This window comes from Hipposideros armiger, unplaced genomic scaffold (assembly GCF_001890085.2).
Source record: "Hipposideros armiger isolate ML-2016 unplaced genomic scaffold, ASM189008v1 scaffold_523, whole genome shotgun sequence".
NCBI classification, from domain to species: domain Eukaryota; kingdom Metazoa; phylum Chordata; class Mammalia; order Chiroptera; family Hipposideridae; genus Hipposideros; species Hipposideros armiger.
The window spans coordinates 54,325-74,502 of record NW_017731873.1 but is presented as its reverse complement, the minus strand read 5'-3'; the positions used below and the strand labels follow the sequence as shown (position 1 = coordinate 74,502).

General features: G+C 39.8%; 1 protein-coding gene across 7 annotated transcripts in view; it reads right to left on the bottom strand.

Moving 5' to 3' along the window:
• Positions 1-20,178, bottom strand: part of DSE (dermatan sulfate epimerase) — a 63,526-nt gene that overhangs the window by 8,382 nt on the left and 34,966 nt on the right. For all 7 annotated transcript variants that reach the window (XM_019668306.1, XM_019668309.1, XM_019668305.1 and 4 more), the window contains one exon: positions 2,400-2,653. In XM_019668306.1, coding sequence (XP_019523851.1) covers positions 2,400-2,653 — 254 coding nt within the window. The remainder of the gene's footprint in view (positions 1-2,399; positions 2,654-20,178) is intronic.

Sequence of the window (20,178 nt, the reverse complement as noted above, 5' to 3'; positions counted from 1 at the left end):
TTTGATCTGAAACCAGGTCTTAAGATTTAAGGTTTGTTTTGTCTGCTTGTATTTAACCACAGCCCTTGAGGATAAAATTAAGTTCACTGCTCCAAACGTGGGTGGAGTCTTATTGCTTCATTTCCACAGATGTGTATGATCATCAGTACTGAACACTCCCCCAAGACCTACTAGGTGTGGGGGCTTCCAGAGGAAACCAGGTACCACAGTTCCCAGCCTAAATCAAGGTCCCAGGACAAGTAAATCCTGGCTCCCATATCATGAGGCCAACGCTGTTCTCAGGCTTGGCTGTGCAGAGAGGTGACTGTTAAAGTATCTTGGACCCACTTCCAATCTAGCTCCACACCTGACATAGCAGTCTTCTGGATGGTTTACAATTTCTCTTCTCTAATTGTTCGGGTTTAAAATTCCAATCATTTTCATCTTTTTCCTCTCTGTATCCTCCATCTGTAACCAGACACCAATGTGACTGATGCTTCAAATCAAGCCTGTTACTCACTGCTCCCTGAATATCATATTACCTCATTTTTCTTATTTTTCCTAACAACAACCTTGTTCAGAAGCTATGAGGCAATCTCTGCCCACATACTTTTTAAACCTCAAATCCGTCAATATGATGTACTGGTGTTGTTACTGATGCTATTTTCCTACAATCCATATACCTCACCTGGAATGCTCTTCCTTATTGTCACTTCCCATATCCTAACCATCCTTGAAAGTTCCATGAACTTCCTCAAACTCACTTACAGAACGCTGTTCTTTTGAGTTGAAAGTTAATACACGTGAATGGTACGTAACTATAACTTCACGAGGCCTCATTTCATTCCCTAGTGCTATTACAACTATTGGGTAATCATTTAAACACTTCACATCTGTCTTCTTTCCAATTGATTTGTAAACTGCTTACATGTGATCCTGTGTTCTGTGCGCCAAGCCTAGACGGGGTTAGCTGAACAGACAGAAAATTCTAATTCTCCCACTTTTGCGATTTTATATGAGTCCTGTGGGAACTACAGGTGTTGCTCTAGGCGACCTCAGTCAGTATCTACAAGGCTTGTCTGGAGGACATAAAATGACTGAAACAGCCTGGCCAAAGTAGCTCCTAACATTAGAGTGAGTATGCCAAGAAAGCGGGAACTATAAGCTTGATTATTAACTGAGATGTACAGGACCAGAGATTCACCCCCTTTCCTGCCCAGTCTTCTTATAAAGGTTTGCCCTACTTACGTCAGGGCTCCAGGGGACTGTATCCCAGAGGAACCTATACCTTTCATCAGAAAATAAATGCACATGAAAACGCCTGTTGGAGAAGAAGTAAAACTTTGAGCCAATCTGAACCTTGGGATTAAATTTTGTTTTTGTGAGGGTAGGAGGCAAATGGGGCCAGGATGAAAATTCACTATCTTAATTAAGCTTTCCTTAAATTACTATGAAGTGAATTTCTATTCTGAGAGAGAGGCAACAACATATAGTGGAAAGAGATGGAACTTTTGAGTTTGGCCAGAACTAGATCCAAACCTCAGCTACCATATATGGTTGACCTGAGAATTAAATAAAATATGGACAAGGATCAGAACATGTCATACGCTCAATTAATGTTAGTTTCTTTTCCTCTAAGGCCTAATTAAAAGTGATGGTTGGTTGATGTGACAAGGGAAAAAGCTAATCTGGAGGAAAATCTGATGCTGGATAATCTATAAAATGCTTATTTATCCTATAAGGAATACAATCAAGAGTTCAATTCTTTTAGATTTGCCAGCTTCAAGTATACTAATAATTCACTGTGATCTTAGGGCTGCTTTTCTTAAATACAATCATATGTAGTCATTTACAGACTTCCACAGGAGTTGTAATTAAGTCAGTACTGCAAGAACAAAGAAAATGTAATATTAGCAATTATGTTATATATTAAGGCAAAGTCACTATATGATCCACAAAAGTCACTTCCAAATTTGACCTAAATGATCTAGATTGGTTGTTTTAATTCTTTAGAGAGTAGTGGTGTAATGAAACACATTTGTGTGCAATACAAATTCATTTCAAATAATAAATCACCTGTTTAGCTTTTAAAAACTCCATTTATCCAGGCTGATTATCTTCACTGTCAAAATTCTCTGGGAAAATGAATACTGACCACTGCTCCAGTGCTGTAAGAATATGGCTTGGGACAATCAGAAGCCACAATTAAATAACCTGCAGGCTAATATAACTACCAGAAATGAGGAAAGAGATGTCTTTCAATTCTCTAAGAGATGTTATAGGTATTACCTCATCTCATAGGCTTAGTTAGGATCCAAGTATGAACATGACTAAGACTTGGTTATGAAAATGCTTTAGTCAACAACATGGCACTATGACTCATGTCAGCTTGGGCATCCCTCAGCTGTGTCCACACGCACCTTGGTTCATCAGAACTAGGCTTCCTGTGAGCAAAGCCATGCAGTTGGTGGGCTGATGATTGTGCAGATATTGAAATCCCCATCCTCTCCTGTATGAAGTTTCATACATATATCCCGAGGCATTGGCAATCACTTCAAGAAACTTCTCCTGCTGTGTCTTGCTCAGGTAGTTGTACAAGAAGTCATAGGCAGTGGCGAAACCAACCAGAGAGTGAGCGAGCGGGACTTCATCCCAGGGAGCATCCTTTACCAACCTGTAAAGGAAAACATGCCATTCCAATGAGTACAACAAGGCTCACAGTTTTCGTCACCTTTTTAAGGGTCTGGTACTCAGAGCTAAAAGACACAATTGAAGATATAATCCAAGAGGTTCAATGATACGGAATCAACTTCCCTCCACATTAGACACATGCAAAAAGTGTGGCTAATGTGAAAATTACAGACTTAACACTTTCTCAGGCTTCTGGCAACATCAAGGTATTGAGAATTTTTACTTTTAATTTTTCACTCCTCATGAGACGTAGCGGAATATGTTCAAAGAGATCTAAAGCACCTACCATGTAGTTGCAAGGCAAAATTCTCTGGTGTACCCATTTATCTGGTGCTCACCCTCCCCTTCTTACCTGCATAAGAGGTTCTCAGCTCTGTTCTTACGGCCGCCATACTAAAACAGTCAAACATGTGTATCCCATCTTATCTCCCATAGGCTGGCCAAGGTGAAGGTAGCATGGTCTCGTTTGTGACCTTTCAATCTGGACAGACCCACGTGGTGAACACCATGACAGGGAGAGTGGCTCTAAAGGTGGTACAAGTGAGTGAAATGAACTGATTCTATTTCTACATCTCATTCTTCTCATAAAATGAACTGCAATGCTTTTAAGGTCCTTTGAGTACCCTGTTTCTCCGAAAATAAGACCTAGCCAAAAAATAAGTCCTCGCATGATTTCAGGAGCCAAAATATGGCACCTTGGCATACTGAATATTTTAAGCTGAAGGAGTTTGTAGCAAAGGCACCCTTTTCCCTGAAACAGGTCATAAAACCCTCATGTGAGGGGTGAATGGCCTCCATATCCTGGAGGAATCTTGCTAGGGCTTCTTTTCTGGCTAGGTCTCTTTTTGGCGAAACATGGTATCTTTCAGAGAAGTCTAAATGCTGATCCATGAAGCATTACACTGTCATTTTCCCGGAAGCCAAATTTCTGCTTGACATGCTATATTATTCGGCAAGTATTTCAACAGTGTGTGGCCTGCGTTAAACAGGAAGCTACAAAGGATCTTTCACAATCACGAGTCTATGGAATTATCCAGAAAACCCTCCCCATCTGTTCAGGATGTGTTTGAATCATCTCTAAGAGGGAAACAAACGAAGAGTGTGCTGTTCTTGTGGGAGGTGGAAGAAAGCTCTCAGTTAGGGATTTGACTAAAGCTTAACATTGCTATCCCATGAGCCTCTTTTGGCAATCTAGTGAAGCCTTAGCCTCTTTCTCAGTATGTTTGAAAATTCCTAAGATAAGATATGTAGGAACATAAGGAAATCCATTACTTTGAAATATAACTGTCAATATAGATATTTTTAAAATTGTGATTAAATATGTGCTTCTTTAAGGCATTAAATAAGATTTAACAGCATGGATAGTAACTAACATAATTTATTAGTAGTGATGAGTACAAACACTACTTTGAGATGTCTACAGTAACTATAATGTGATATGAAAATATCTGTGATGTCTGTATCTGTGACAAAGTTACGCACTCTCCCAATGTCAATGTAGTGGGTTATCTACCGTAGTTCCCCATGTATAAGACACACGCTTTCCCGAAAAATTTGGGGTCTAAAAACTGGGTACGTCTTATACAATGGTTGTATGAGTGCAAAAAAAAAAAAAAGCAAGTGTGAAAAAAGCGGGAAATGCAAGTTAAAAAAATCTACAACCACTGTATAAGACGCACCCAGTTTTTAGACCCCAAATTTTTCAGAAAGGGGTGCATCTTATACATGGGGAACTATGGTATATTCAACATTTGAAAGAAATGCTAATTTCGGTTTAGAGTTAGTGAAAATTAAGATGCAATATTTCCCCCAAACCCCAGGTAAGGATACTTAAAAATGTTCTGAGAGACCACTTTGTCTATGCTGCATTCTTCCGTTCAGAGTTTATATTAAATAAGTGATCTTGGTGAAGCCTTCTCTGGTTGCCCTGTCAGAATTTCATCATCACTCCCCTACCAGTAATCTCTCACTTCCCTTCCTTTTTGTCTTCTTAGCATGTGTGTGTGTGTGTGTGTGTGTGTACTGTATGTATATGTATCCCCTACTAGCATTTAAGTTCTGGAAGAGCAGGATTTTTTTTCCTCTCTGTTGTATTCACTTTTGAATCCTCAATCCAACAGTGTCTGGCACACAGTAGACTCTAGATAAGTACTTTTGGAAAGAAAGCAAAAAAATGATGGAACGAGCCTATGAAACGAGGCTACGCTATTGACAATGACTATGCAACATTATGAAATCGGTAATGTGGAGGAATCCCTTGGTATTTCATAGTGATAACAGTGTTTGGCTAGCCCGGTGCTAACGAGACTAAGATTGATGAGCTTCTTAATCATTTGGTCACCCACAAAGCTGCCTTGCCAATGAGGCTGCCAGTGTGTGTACTGTTTGTAAACAGCGTGAAGAGTATGAATTAATTCCCCACCTCTAGGAAAAACAACAGCTCCTGCAGTCAGCTCACTGTGAGGGAGTTAGGAACTCAGTTCTCACTGATGCATGGTGACTGGTAAGCCAGGAAGAGAATCCAAGTCATTTGTGTCCCAGCTCTGTGCCTTTGTACCATGTCATGTTGCATCTATAAATGAAGGCATATACACCTAGCCAAAGACAGAGGTGACATCAACAAACTGCTACCATCTATGGAAACCTGCCATGCCTGATTAACCAATGAACTTATTTTTATAGGGAAAAGGACATTTAATATAATTCTCATCCTTCCAGAAATATTACTATGCAATTTCTGAGAAAATTTCCAAACTCCCACATAGTTGCTTATTCCAAACAGTTTTAAATTCAACAATATACTACTAGCACACTGATTTAAAAAAAAAAAAAATGTTGGGCCGGCCGAGTGGCTCAGTTGGTTAAGGGTGTGAGCTCTGAGCAGCAGGGTAGCCAATTCAATTCCCACATGGGTCAGTGAGCTGCATCCAAAATGAGCTGCCAACAGGTAGCAGGATGGCTCAGCTGGTGAGAGCATGTGCCCCTAACATCAAGGTTTCCGGATTGACTCCCATATGGGATGGTGGGCTACAAACACTGCACCTTGAGCTGAGCAGCCATGAGGTGCCGATGGGTGGCTGGAAGGTGACTGGACTTGGAGCTGAGCTAGCTGCACCCTCCACAATTAAGACTGAAGGACAACAACTTGGCTGTTCCCCTTCCCCAATTCCCTAACACTGTTTCCCTTCATCAATTCCCCAACGAAACAAAACAAAACAAAACAAAACAAAACAAAAAAGTTATGGTACTGTCAGGTTCATCATTATACCATTATAAAATATGACCTGTAATAGCTTTATTTCTAAAAGATTACCTAAATCCTTTATCAATACAGTCTTACCCACCCTCAAAGTGCAATTATGAAAGAGAGCATATTTTACTGTCATGGAAACCAAAGGAAATGTGCTTCTAGCTCATGGATGGCAGCAAAAAAACTGTCTCATATAATGTGATCCTGATCAGTGGGTAATCAATTCACTGGAAAGGCTGGTTAAGTGAGGAATCATTAAAAAAAGATACAGGTATTAATTTATGAAGTTTATTTCAGCTTAAAATATTTATATGTATACACATTCACCAATCATTTGAAGGTGAGCTAATCACTTTTTCTTTGAATGTGGGTCTACAGATTGGAGTTTTCTTGTTCCATCCTGCAGATAACACATCATCACAATTTCTAGCTTTATTTTCTTTATAATATAGGAAGAAATTAAAGGAACTTGAAAGATTGTAGAATCCTTCCAGATTTTTATGCGTTTTCCCCTAAACGTTTACAAATCTCACCCACACTAAATTATGACAGCAATATTTTACAGTCCAAAGCATTGAAGTTGGTTTTAGAAACAGTAATTCTTTTATTTTTGAACTCAGACTTATTCTATTTATATAAAGTATTAAAATTGTGTAATTACAGGTATTAATGAAACTGGCATCAACTTTAAGAACGAATACAACTGATATTTGCAAAGCACATAACTCTACTAGTGGGAACAGAAATGAATGGACTTAGAGAAAGGCCGACCAGCCTTGACATGCCTCCCAGCATTCTGTGCGAGTTGCTCCTAGGTTACACAAGGAATGGAGGGTAATTTCACTGGCAAGTCAGTTAAGAGGAGGCTTAGTTAGGAAAACTTTTATGTATTCCTTTTTTTTTTTTTTAAAGATTTTTATTGGGGTATTGGGGGGAAGGGAACAGTGCTGGGGAATTGGGGGAAAGGGAACAGACAAGTTGCTGTCCTTTTGTTCTTCAGTCTAGTTGTGGAGGACGTTGCTTCACTGGCCCAAGTTGGCACCATCATTATGCTCTTCCCGGGTGAGGCAGATCAGTCGCCGGCTTCTGGCCGGCCGCTCACTGCGGCTGCTGGCTACACATGGTAGCCCATGGCAACCACTGCAGCAGGGGCTGCAGCCTATGCCCTCGCCAGCGACTCACGGCAGCCCAGCTCCAGGTTGAGCTGTTGTTCAGCATCTTAGTTGTAGAGGGCAGTGTCACTGGCCCTCATATGTGGGATCCGAACCGGGGCCCTCTGGCGTCCCAAGCCAGTTCTTAACCATTGCACCACTCGGCTGGCCCTATGTATTCCATTTTTTTAATAAACTGTACTTTCTCCCCTTGGAGAGATGTTCTTAAAGTAAGGTCCATGGGCCCTCTGGGTCTCCAAGAGTCTTTTAGGGGATCCCAAGTGAAAATTCTTTTCAGAATAATATAAAGATGGTATATGTTGATATTTGCACTTGTCACCCAACAGCAATAACGGCTAAAAATGCTGGCACCTTAGCAAGAATCCAGGCAAGGGCACCAAACTGCTCTAGTTATCCTTGTATGATTCTGTACCACTGCCATCCACTCTAAGCTTAAAAAAAAAAAAAAAAGAAGCCATTTTCACTTAAGACTATCCTTCATACAGTGGTAAAAACGATTAATTTTATAAAACCCCATCCCTTTGAGCACATATCTCTTCAATATTCTGTGTGATGAAATGGGAAATATGTAAAAAGCACAATGGATACTAAAGTGCAATAACAGTCACAAAGAAAAGAAATTGTGCAGAGTTAAGAGTTAAAACTAGCTGTTTTTCACGAAACAGCATTTTTACATGAGAAATATGACCAACTGGCAAATTAGTCATTTAGAGTTGGGTATTAAAGTAGAAGTTTCTTGAAAATGAACAGGAAGTCTGCCAGTTCAAGGAAAACTGAGTCGTAGTTGCCAATGACAAAATTTGAACTTTCAAGCAAAAATAAGAATTTTGGAAAATGTATATCTGCTACCCTAAGCTTCAGAGCTTACTAACAGACCGTTATATAAAAGCAACACAATCCTAAATAACTCAGGGGTCAAAGAAAAAAAATCATAAGCAAAATTATAAATTATTGCAAACGATAATAAAAATACAACATGTGTGAATCTGTGGGGTGCAGCTAACAGTCTTTAGAAGAAATTTTATGGCACTACAAGTTTTAGATCAGAAAAGAAAAAGATATAAAATTAATGATCTAAGTTTCCACCTTAAAAAGCTAAAAGAGGAAGAAAAAATTAAATCCAATGTTAATAGAAAACAAATAATACAGATAAGACAAAAACATATGAAATACAAAACACACAATAAGAGAAAATCAACAAAGGCAAAATAGGTTCTCTGAAAATACAAACAATGGTTGAATCCAGAAATTAAGTATGTAAGTAGATATTAACTATATAATCTTAAACTTCTATGGATGTTTGAAATTTTTCAAATTAAAAAGTTCAGGAAAAAAATGACAATTTATAAATGGTGGCTCAGACAGTAAGAGTTATAATAATTGTGTGTATTTTTATACATTTATCTATCTTCTAAAATTCAATATAAATTTTGTACCATGTAACATTAAAAACATGCCATCTATTTCAAACATAACATGATACATAAAGGGTAAGTACTCAAGGACGGAAAGTACAAATCTGAAGATTCTGACATCAAGGGTTTCCCAAAGAAAAGGTTTAGCCAAATTGTTATCAACCTTGTAGTATACTGAACCCCTTGTACATCCTCCTGCCCACAGAGTGGACAATCAGCTGTTTAGAACTTGTGGTAGACAGAATAACAGTCCCCTCAAAGATGTCCACATCCTAATTCCCAGAATCTATGAATATATTACCTTCCATGGCAAAAGGGACTTTGCAGATGTGATTAATTTAGGGACCTTGTGGTATGGGATTATTCTAGATTATCTTGGTGAACCCAATCTAATTATGTCATGGGTCCTGAAAAGCAGGCAAGAATCTTTCCTGGCTGTGGTCAGAGGAAAATATAAGTACAGTGGAAAAAATCAGAGATACAACACTGCTGGCTTTGAAGATGGAGTGAGACAAAAGCAAAGAAATTTATGTGGCCTCTAGAAGCTGGAAATAGGCACGGAAATAACTGCTCTAGAGCTCCCAGAAAGGAATGCAGTCCTACTAACACATTAATCTTAGTCCAGTGAAACCCACATTAGATTTCTAATCTACAGAAATGTAAGGTAAGACTGTGTTGTTTCACTAAGTTTGTGGTAATTTGTTACAGCAACAATAGGACACTAATATAAAATCTCACTCTTATAAATGAGTAGGCAGTCAATGATTACCAGAGTTTTAAGGAAATTCTGTAATAGAAAAGAAGAGGTCAAAATAAACAAAATGATAAATGCAGCAAATTAGCAAAATGATAAAAATAAACCATGCAGGTAGAAAAACAAAACAAAACAAAAAGAAGCTCTTGAAAATGAAAAACAAAATAACAGGAAGGCAGGCTCAATAGAAAGGCTGAAGGAAAGCTGAAGAAATATCAAGAAAGCAGGGAAGAGACAAAGAAAACAGGAAAGAAAACATAAATTAGAGAATTGGCCCAACAGATTGAACATCAGAATAAGAAGACAACGAAAATAACAAACAAAGAAAAACAAAGGGGAAGAAATCAAACATATCAAGGAAACTTCTAGAGCTACAGGGCATGAATTTCCAGACTCCATCAAGTGCAGAGGACATCAATGAAACAGACCCATCCCCAAATCAAACCACGGCACACGATCCCACAATTTCCTAACAGTGGTGACGGAAAAGACTCTAAAATCTACAGAGAGAAAAATCAGATTTCACTCAAAGCATCAAGAATCAGAGTGGGATCAGACATCGCAATGGAACACTGGAAGCGAGAAGACAATAAAACAATGCCTCCGAAACACAAAGAGAGAGAATTTTCAGGCTATAATTTCACACCCAGGCAAAGCAACCACTTATGCACCAGGGCAGAAGAACGAACACATGCAGACATCCAAGGCTGCAAAATTTACTTCTTTTGAATACTTTCTCTGGAAACCAGTGGAGAATTTCTCCGCCCAACTTAGGCTAAGTGTCAAAACAGAAGACAACCTGAGATTCATGGCAGGGCATCCGAGAGAGAACAGACAAGTCAGCAGCTGTACAGCAGATCTAGACAACAGTAAGTCACATGGCTCTGGCAGTTCCTTCTTCAAGATGAATTGTTATGAATAATGGCTTATTAAGAATGTCTTGAGTGAATAAACGGAGGGAAGATTTCCATAACTGAGAGTCTGTTTGGTAATTAGTGATAAATGTATAGGAAACTATGCAAATAAAACAAGAAAGCTGTTATTAATCCTGGAGAAAACAAAAAGTTGTATGCAAATTGAAAGGGCTCATTAAACATATGATATGGTTTAGTTGTCAATGGCTTTTGCCTTGTTAAAAGATGCAAACACAGTCTTCATCTAATTAAAACTACAACATATCTCTATTGGAAGGATGGAGGGCTAAGAGTAGGTACGTGCTGGTGATGGATGGTCTATGTGAGAGATAGATGAGTGATCCATGGAACGCCAACAGGTGCCTACAACCATCCAGAGCTAGGACAGTGGCATGGGGCAGCTTCTCCTCGGAGCCTCCAGAGAGAACCAACCCCACGAGCGCTTTGATTTCAGACTTCTAGCCTCCGGACCTGTAGGCGAATTGATTTCTGTCTGTCTTCACCTGCCATCACTGCCATCTTCCTGCTGCTGCCTGAACACTCCCATTTAGTATAAAGAGCAATCCCTTAACATTCTGACGAAACACCACAAAAAAGGGCAAATAATTACCTGTGATAGAAAGTTTAAAAAGTGAGAAACACTTTAACAACGGCAAAAACTGGACTCAAATTGCTAAATCCTGCCACCCTAATGGTAGGAAAATATCAAAACCAAAACGAGGTGGGTCTTACTTAAGGTGCTAGGATGCATGAGACAATATTTTACTTTTTCTCATGGCTCGGTAAGGTTAGCATTTACCCAAGATGCCCACTTTTTAATGCTCTATCAAAATTTTTCTCTTTTATAATTTTCTATGTAAAGGTTTTGCTGAAGTTTCCATTTTAAAACAGTGAATGAACTGCGTGGCTGATTTTATTCTAGGCGCTAATAAGAAATAATGTACTGAAGAATTTATTCCACTCAGCCCTGGAAACCTGAAATGCAGTCATTAATCACAGGCATGCTGTTTCCGTATGAAAAAAAAAGATGCTTCCTAGTATATTTTAGAAACAAGTACTCTAAACACTCACTAGAAATATGGAATAAAGTGGCCACCTCAAAGAGTAAAGTAGTTCCCTCTCTGGAGATATTCGAGAAAGGGGGATGCTGAGAACGGAGCCTCTGAAAAGGAATCACGTGTTTATCAGAATGTTAGGTGGAGTTTTCAAATTATAAATCACAAGCTATTAATAGATTGTGGAATGAATATAATGGATTCCATCACATTTTTAATTTAGTGGGATGGAATAGAACAGAGAATAGTAGACTATAAAGCATGACTTAAATGCAAACGCTGATTTGTACAACTTTTACTTATATATTTACATATGTGGAGATAAAGTTATGTGTACATTGGATTGTAATGTCAACTTTGTTTCTTACTGTGGGTCACAGTCAAAAAAGGCTTAAAAACCACTGTCTTATTAGTGGGGAAAGGTGACACCAAGCAAGCAGCCCCTCAGACGCATCCTGCACGCAGTGAACACCTGGGGCCCAGGTTCAGTGTGTGCAGCTGAGTTCAGCCCTGGACTTCCCAGAGCACTTTCCAGCAGAGAGGGGCTCTGAAGCCAGCACTGAGGGAAAATCCCATTGTGAGATCATCAGGAAGGAATCCAGAGCACCAGAGAAGTTCAGAATGTTCGAAGCAGAGGGCAGTGTGACAGAAGCAGATGTGAAACACCAAATGAGCCCAGGCAGTCAAGGCAGGAAGAAAAAATCATTCATCACCATGTGGAAAAACAACAATAAAACATCTCTTGTCGCCCGAACAATTCTGTTTGGCTTTGAAGCCATTTACATTCCAGAGAAATAATGAAAAAATTGCCTATGAACAGCACCCTATACCGATAGTGTTTCTTTTATTTCATGTCCTGGGGACACAGCTTCAAGAAGTATTTCTTAAAAAGTAATTTGGCAATAAAGTGGAAAAAGTCAGTGTAGAATTTTTCTTTGTGAATCATAAAGAATGTGCAGATGTGCTATCTCAAATGTTACCACAAAACAATGAATGAATACATTTAAATTATGAGTCAAGCTTGTTATCTTCCACATACCATGGACATTAAACACCTTCCAAAATTTTCGAACTAGAGTGATCTATGTCATATTGAAAATAAAAGTAGACCTCACTCCCAGGGCTGAATGTAATCATATTCTCTTCATCTTCTCTGACCAAGTTACAGGCCATGATAGAAAAGCAACAGCCAAAGATTCGCACTGGCTTCAGCAATGCTTTAAAAGCCTTCCCTAGTCGACAGGCTCGCCAAAGAAGGGAAAATAGTAGATTCCATGTGGTTTTTCAAAATTATGGCCAGTAGTTTAAGGCGGGAAGATACCGAAGTTTTTGCAGGATGTGTGGATTTATTCTTATCTCTTCCTTCCCCAGATATTTTTCTTGTCATAGCGAATTCACTGTAAATGAATCACAGGAATGAACTAAAATTTGCTCACAAAATTGTTACAAGCCCAAGTTGCTATCCACACTTCATCAATAATCTTTTTTGTTTTTCTTTTAATAACTTTAGGAGAAATAGTACAATTCACTGAAGCTGATGCCTTCCTCGTGGAGCGTTGTCTCCACAACGTTTCATTTTGGCTCCAGAAAGTGATTTGAGGACACCCATGTGGCTGGAATGCTCTGTTACCACCTTGCCTTTTCATTCTCCTGATTGTTATTCATTTATTTATTATGGTAGGCCCACTTTAATTAAATCTAATCTTCTTTGAACTTTCCTTCTACATTTTTTTAAATCATCAACAGAAACTATGTTGTACTTGAAATCATATTTTGTATTGAACAAACTTTTTTTTTTCTGGTGACAACATTTTGTTAAGTCACAATACACTATCAGCAAACAGGAAATAGCTAAAAATAGGGCTTGAGAGAGGTGAACTTGACATCTCTTCTTAGGTCCACTGGCACTTCAAACTCAGTAAATCCAAAACCAAACGCTTTATTAGCATTTCCCAACAGCTCCGAGTTTTACAATTTCATGGAAAGGTCCCATCATCCTCTTAGCATTCCATAAAGCTATTTCTCCATCCTCTTTGTCCTCAAATATAATTGTCAAGTTTTACAAAACATGCTAATTCTTAAACCTTTCTGGAAACCATCATTTCTTTCCATTCTCAGGGCCCCTTTTCCAGGCTCTCATCTGGATAAACGCAAAAGGACTAACTGGTCTTCCTGGTTTGACCTCTGCAATCCACTCTCCACATGTGGTGCGAGAGCCTTCCTTTCCTAAAACACAAATCTGTCACATGGAGAAACCAGCAGCCATTTTATGCCTCCTGATGAGAGCAGTCACCACCTATGTCAAAGTGATCAAAACTGAGTTGGAACCAGCCTCAGCATCTGATGGTCAGTTTGCAGGAAACACCAAGGGTGGAGGACTCCTAGAGCCACACCTTGAGTGTATAATCAGCAACATCCAGACTGTGAGAAGTTGCACAGGTCAAAGGGACCAGGTTCTGCTATAGATAAATTGTAAGAAAAATAAAGGGTTGTGTGTGGTGGTGGGGAGGGGGAACTGCACATAAAAAGACTTTTAAAAGGAATTTTAAAAAATGGGCAAGAAAAAACGTGTGCCTAGGGGTGCACACTTGAATTAATAACTATAAAGAAATCAGGGATGTGATGATGAGAAGTTAGGGTAGTCTTTCTGGGGACAGAGGGAACTGTGATTGGGATGGGGCCCATGGAGGGGCTTCTCTCCGGGTGGCTGGGAAAGTTCTATTGTTTGATCTGTGCTGTAGTTACCAGGGTACTTGTTTTAGTCACTTTACTGAGCTACACATTCGTCCGTAGGGTGTTCTATTCTACTTTGCAATGAAAAGTTAAAAAAGAAAAAACCCACACATAACTCTGATTACATTACTGATCTGAGAAAACCCTTCCATGGTCTCATAGTGCTCGTAAGGAAAAGTCTAAGCTCCTTCACATGGTGGACAGGCCTTATAGCATCTAGTTCTCTACTCAGAGCCTCAAAGCTCGCTAGTCGGCTCCCTACATTCAATCTTCAGTTCCTCAAAAGCACTCTGCTTTCTTATGTCACAGCCTCTGAACATCAGTCACTCCTGTTTGGAACAATCAAACACACTCTCTTCTCCCTTCACTGATTCCTATGTGTGCTTCTGGTCCCAGCAGGAAAGCCTTCCCCAAAGCCCCAACGTCGGGTGAAGTCTTTCCATTACGCCCTGCACTTTCCTACCACAACATGTATCATTTGCATTAATAGTGTCCATTAGTTTATATCTTCCAGAGATCACCAATTTAAGGCAAGATGTATAACTGGTCCTTAAATGTTTGTATCCCCCAACATCTACCACGATGCGAAGAACAGAATAAAAACACAATAAACTTACATAAAAATATCTGCATATAGTTATTATAAGTGAAAATTGCCTTCGTCGGCAACAATTTGTAAGACCACAAACTATAAACAAAGTAATAGTTAAAGCTAACACGTTATGCCAAGTACTGCTCCCATTAACTCATTTAGTCCTCTAAACAACACGAGAAGGTATTACATTTATTACCAGTTTACAGGTAAGGAAACTGAGCCATAACACGCACTAAGTCGCACAGCTCCCAAACGGGAGGGGCACACAGGCCGTCTGGCCCACAGTCCTTGCCCTTAATTCCAATCAAGTATCGCCTCCCGCCGCCTAGTATCACTACCATTCATTTCAAAGATCGCAACAGGTGGCTTTCAAGTAAAAAATCCAAAACTTTTATTGAGGTTATCTGATAGGGAGCATTCATGAACATCACAGACATGTTTAGATGCTGGATGCCAAACTCAAGGGATAAGGGAGGAGGCAATAACAGGCGTAGGGAGAGCACTTCCAAGAGCAGGTAATCCGACACTCTGGTAAACCCAACCAAGATGTCAAATCCTGACATGCCTGCGACAGGCCTCCAACTAGGCCAAAGGTACAATACCTCTGTGATTACAGGCTGACAACAGGTAGGTCTTCAGAGCGAAAGTGAGGCCAGACAAATATGAGCACCCACAGGGCACAAGGCATCAAATCCGATTCAAAGCTATATATACAGATCCAGGACCTCTGCTCTTGGTAAGCTAAGACTCTCAATCAAAATAAGACCATTCATTCATTCATTCACTCATTCATTCATGCAATATAACTTACCGTATTTCCCCAGGTATAAGACACACCCTTTTTTGAAAAATTTGGGGTCTAAAAACTGGGTGCGTCTCATACAGTGGTTGTAGATTTTTTTATTTGCATTTCCCGCTTTTTTCGCACTTGTTTTTGCACTCATACAACCATTGTATAAGACGCACCCAGTTTTTAGACCCCAAATTTTTCGAAAAAGGGTGCATCTTATACATGGGGAAATATGGTATTAGTGTCTTTGTGGTGGGTTTAACATATTTGGCTCTCAGGACTCAATGGTAAGACGTGATGATGGTGCTACCCTCAATAAGCTTATATGGAGTTGGGGGACAAACAAATTAAATAAGCCAGTGAGGAAGGCAAACAAATAAGCCAAGAATTACTGAGCAGGTGAAACTGCCTATAAGACCTCTGCATGGGTTCCTTGGCATATCTGAATCACACTGGCCAAGGTATGAGTAGAAATTAGACCTCAGGAGGTTTCTAGAAAGAAAAGTTTCTTTGGGCTTGTATCTTGAAGACATATGCTCTTGATCAGAGAACCAGATAAGTAACCCAGTGACTACTGCAAACTGACGAGTCACATGAAAAACATGAATTGTGGGAACTGAGAGGTGTAAGAGTCGAGGAAAAATGTTATGGAGAAAGAAGTTAAACTGGATGCTCAAGCCTGGTTAAGGTTGAAGGGAAAAGAGGAAGAAAAGGGGTGGATAAGTCTGGGATCCCCGGAGGCTGAAAGGCCAGCTCAGGGCTGGTCTGTAAACGTATTGCCACCAGACTCAGGGCAGAGTTGAAAATGCCTTGGCAGTAAAAAAAGAATGAAATTGTACCATTTGCAACAACATGGATAGACCTAGAGGGTATTATGCTAAATGAAATAAGTCAGACAGAGAAAGACAAATACCATATGATCTCACTTATATGTGGAATTTAAAAAACTGAATGAACGAGCAAAGTAAACAGAAATGGTCTCAGAGATATAGAGGAATAACTGATGGCTGCTAGTTGGGAGGGGGTGGGGATGAGGGAGAAGGGGAATGGATTAGACAGCATAAATAGGTAACTAGTAACTACAATATTGCCACAGGGATTTGAAAGACAGTTCGGAGAATACAATTAATAATGTTGTAAATATTTTGTAGGGTGTCAGATGGTCACGTCTTGTTAGGGAGACGGCATCATAGATGGATAGAGGCTTGATCACTGCACTGTACACCTGAAGCTGATGTTGTATAATACTGTATGTCAACTATAAGTGAATATCTATATCTATATCTATATCTATCTATCTATCTCTCTCTCTATATATATATATTGTCATGGGATGTGGAGTATAGTGTGGGAGTGGAGTCGAGGGAATTGTCATAGATATGTATGATATTGGGGGGTGGGGAGTGGGGCGGCGGATTGGGGGAGGGGGGTTGTCACTTTGAGGGGTAAAAAGTATAACTATTTCACTGTGTTGTATAGCTGTAACAAATTTAAAAAATGTTTATTTCAAATAAAAAACCCCAGTCACTGGGATATAAAATACTGTATAGGGAATACAGTCAATAATATTGTAATAACTGTATGGTGTCAGATGGGTACTAGACTTATGAAGAGTATCACTTTGTAAGTTATGTAAATGTCTAACAACTATGCTGTACAGCTGAAACTAGTACAATATTGACTGTCAGCTGTAATTGAAAAAAATAAAAAAATAAATGCCAGTACACATGGTCCAAGTGGACAACTAGGGAGATGCCCACCAATGCCTGTCAGTGAAAAGCCTAAAACATTAAAATCACAAAATTCTAGGAAAAAAAAAAAAAAGACTCTCAAAATCTGTAAGCTCTTTATGGGGGCATGCTTTACGGTGATGATGACAACAGGCTAATCTTTTTTTTTACCACCTAATATACTTTTCCTGAAGAGCTCATCCCCATTCAACAATGACACAAACAACAACAGCAAAATGCATTCATACAGTAGCAAGAGGGAAGAACAAAAAAAAGGGCATGGAGGAAAAAAAGGGGAGAATAAAGGGGAGGGAGAGAGGGTGACACAAAAAGACATAAAAAAGTGAACTACCTTTGGTCTCCCACAAACCTGCTCTTTCCTGTATTCCCTACCTCATCGGTGGCATCACTGTGCAGCCATACACCCAAGACAAAAACTAAGTACCGTTTTGTACACTTCCCTTTCCTTTACTATCTGCCTCAGTGTGCCTCAGAATCACACGGGGGGCTCGTTAAAAGGGCAGGTTCTTTGGCCTACTCCAAGAGATGGTGATTCACTGAGTCTGGGTAGGTCCCAGGAATCTGTCTTTTTAAGACTACGTATATGAGTCCATTGAAAGAATCATACTTTGAGAAACAGTGTCTTATACCCAATCAATCTCTGTGTAGATTTTCTGTCCTAAATGTCTCATAAATTCATCCCATCTTCTTACCAGCCTCACTGTCTTCGTTATGGTTTCCATCTCCTTCCTAGACTAACATCAGAAGCTTCTACCTAGTTCCCTTCCTCCTGGTTCCTCCCCTCCAAGCCATTCCATACACAGAGCGTCTAAGCCGCAGGCTTCTGTGGGATAAGTAATGATCTGGCCCCTGGCTGTGTCTCCTCCTGCTGTCCTATGCCAGTATGTTGACACTGGAAAGGAAAACGGAAGGCAGAGGAGAGTCTGTCTGAAGCATGGCTAAAACAGGTTCCCTTAACAGACATGGCAGGAGGGGGTGACGGATATATATATATATATATATATATATACATACATACATACATATATATTACTTTGCCGACTAACATTTTCCCTCAAGATATGGAGCAAAGAAAGCATGAAATTTAAATTTAAACATCATGCTTGGCAAGATTTTAATATTAGAAAAATTTAAGAGCCAAATTGCAAAGACTTTGTGGAACTTAACACATTCATGCCTTTGTTTGTATGTATGAGGTGAAGGGCACTGACTTAGAAGCCCACCAAAAGAGGGAGGAGGATTCCTCTGGCCTGAAGCACAGCTCCCTTGGCCAAGTCTGAAAGTCAGTGCTGCATTTGTGAAGGCAACAAATGATACCAAAAGGGTAGGAGGTAGGAGAGAGTGAGTCACTCATGGTGATGAGTTAAAACTCCTACCAGGGCCGGCTGAGTGGCTCAGTTGGTTAAGAGCTCGCTCAAGAGTGTGAGCTCTGAGCAACAGCGGTTCGAGTCCCTGCCCAAGCTGAGCAGCCGCTGAGCTGCCAACAGGTGGCAGGATGGCTCAGCTAAAAAAACCCAAAAAACAAAAAAAACTCCTACCAATACTGAATCTTAGAGTCAAACAACAAACAGATCCCACAAAGAAAATTAACTTTGCATTTCTTTTCAATTGTGTATTACTATAGCTTTTGTAAAATATCTTCAATTTGTTGTTAAAAAGAAGCATTATTGGGGAATATAATCAATGATGTTGTAAAGCCTTTGTAGGGTATCAGATGGACACCCTTGTCTTATTAGGGAGACCACTTCATGGACTGTGTAGATGCCTGACCACTGCAGTGTACACCTAAAGCTGAAGCTGAATAATACTGTATATCAACTATAATTTTATATATTGGGTTGTCGGAAAAGTCATGACATATTTTTGCAATGAAAAACAGAGAAAAAATACATCATGACTTTTCCGACAACCCATTATATAGTCACGGGGTATGGAGTACAGCATAGGGAACAGAATCAGTGGAATTATAACAGCTACATATGATGTCAGAGGGGTAGTAGATTGGGGGACGGGGGTTATCACTTTGTGAGGGGTGTAAATGTCTAACTATTACATTGTTTTGTACACCTGAAACTAATAAAAAATTTAAAAATGTGAAAAAAAGTTAAAAATTAAAAATAAAGAAGTATGAAAACCACCTTATCCTCACTTGCATTTGAAATAGATGAAGCAGTTTACTTGTTACGTACTAAACAATCACACTGAGATGCTTGGCTACCTGCACAGCTGGCTTCACCTCTCCCTCAGCAACTCTTCACAAGCTTCCTCCTGCCCCAGGCCACCTGACCGCCATCCTTGCCTCACGTCTTTATTTGGAATGATGCTGGCAACAACCTGCTTATTAAATGGCATTCAAGAAGGGAACGCCCAATGGCCAGGTTCCTAAAACACGTGTTCCTATAAATTTTAAAGAATCTGGTCATCATAAAAAGCCTTGTGGTCATCAGGAATAGCCTTTCATAGGATATGAAGCAAGGTAAAAGGGGATAACTTTCTTTAGAACAGAGAAAAAGAGGCAGAAAGAGGGAGGGGGAAGAGTAAAAGGAAAGAAAAGCAAGAATGAGAATAAGCCAGGGAAGTTGGGGGCCAGGTTTTTTGAGAGCCCAGCATTTGTTTCCCTGAATCCAATGGATTCCAGGTGCATTCTGGGATAAGCCTCCTGGTCTTCACCACGGTAAGGCCATGAGAGGGAACCCTGATCTTGTCACTCACAGTGCTGCAGCTCCACATGTTGGGGCCCAGCTCCATCCTCCCCACTTTTGATTCCCAGCCTTACCATGCAATTCAGAACAGTAAAAAGCCTGCAAAACAGCTGTAGGGAACTGCATTTGGAGCCCAGCAGGCTGTGCTGAGAAAGGCAGGCACACTCTTCCTGTTGGAATGTGCGGGAAGGGAACTGATGGGTTCATTTCAGTATGCCAGAGGTTTTTTCTTTCCTTTTTCTTTTTTTCTCTATTTTATTTTATTTTGCAAATATATCCTCAGGTATCACTCTCCAGAAGTTTGCAATTCACAGATAAAGATTTAATACGCAGTCTGTTGCGAATAAAAATATAATTACTTCTCTGTCCGAAAGTTC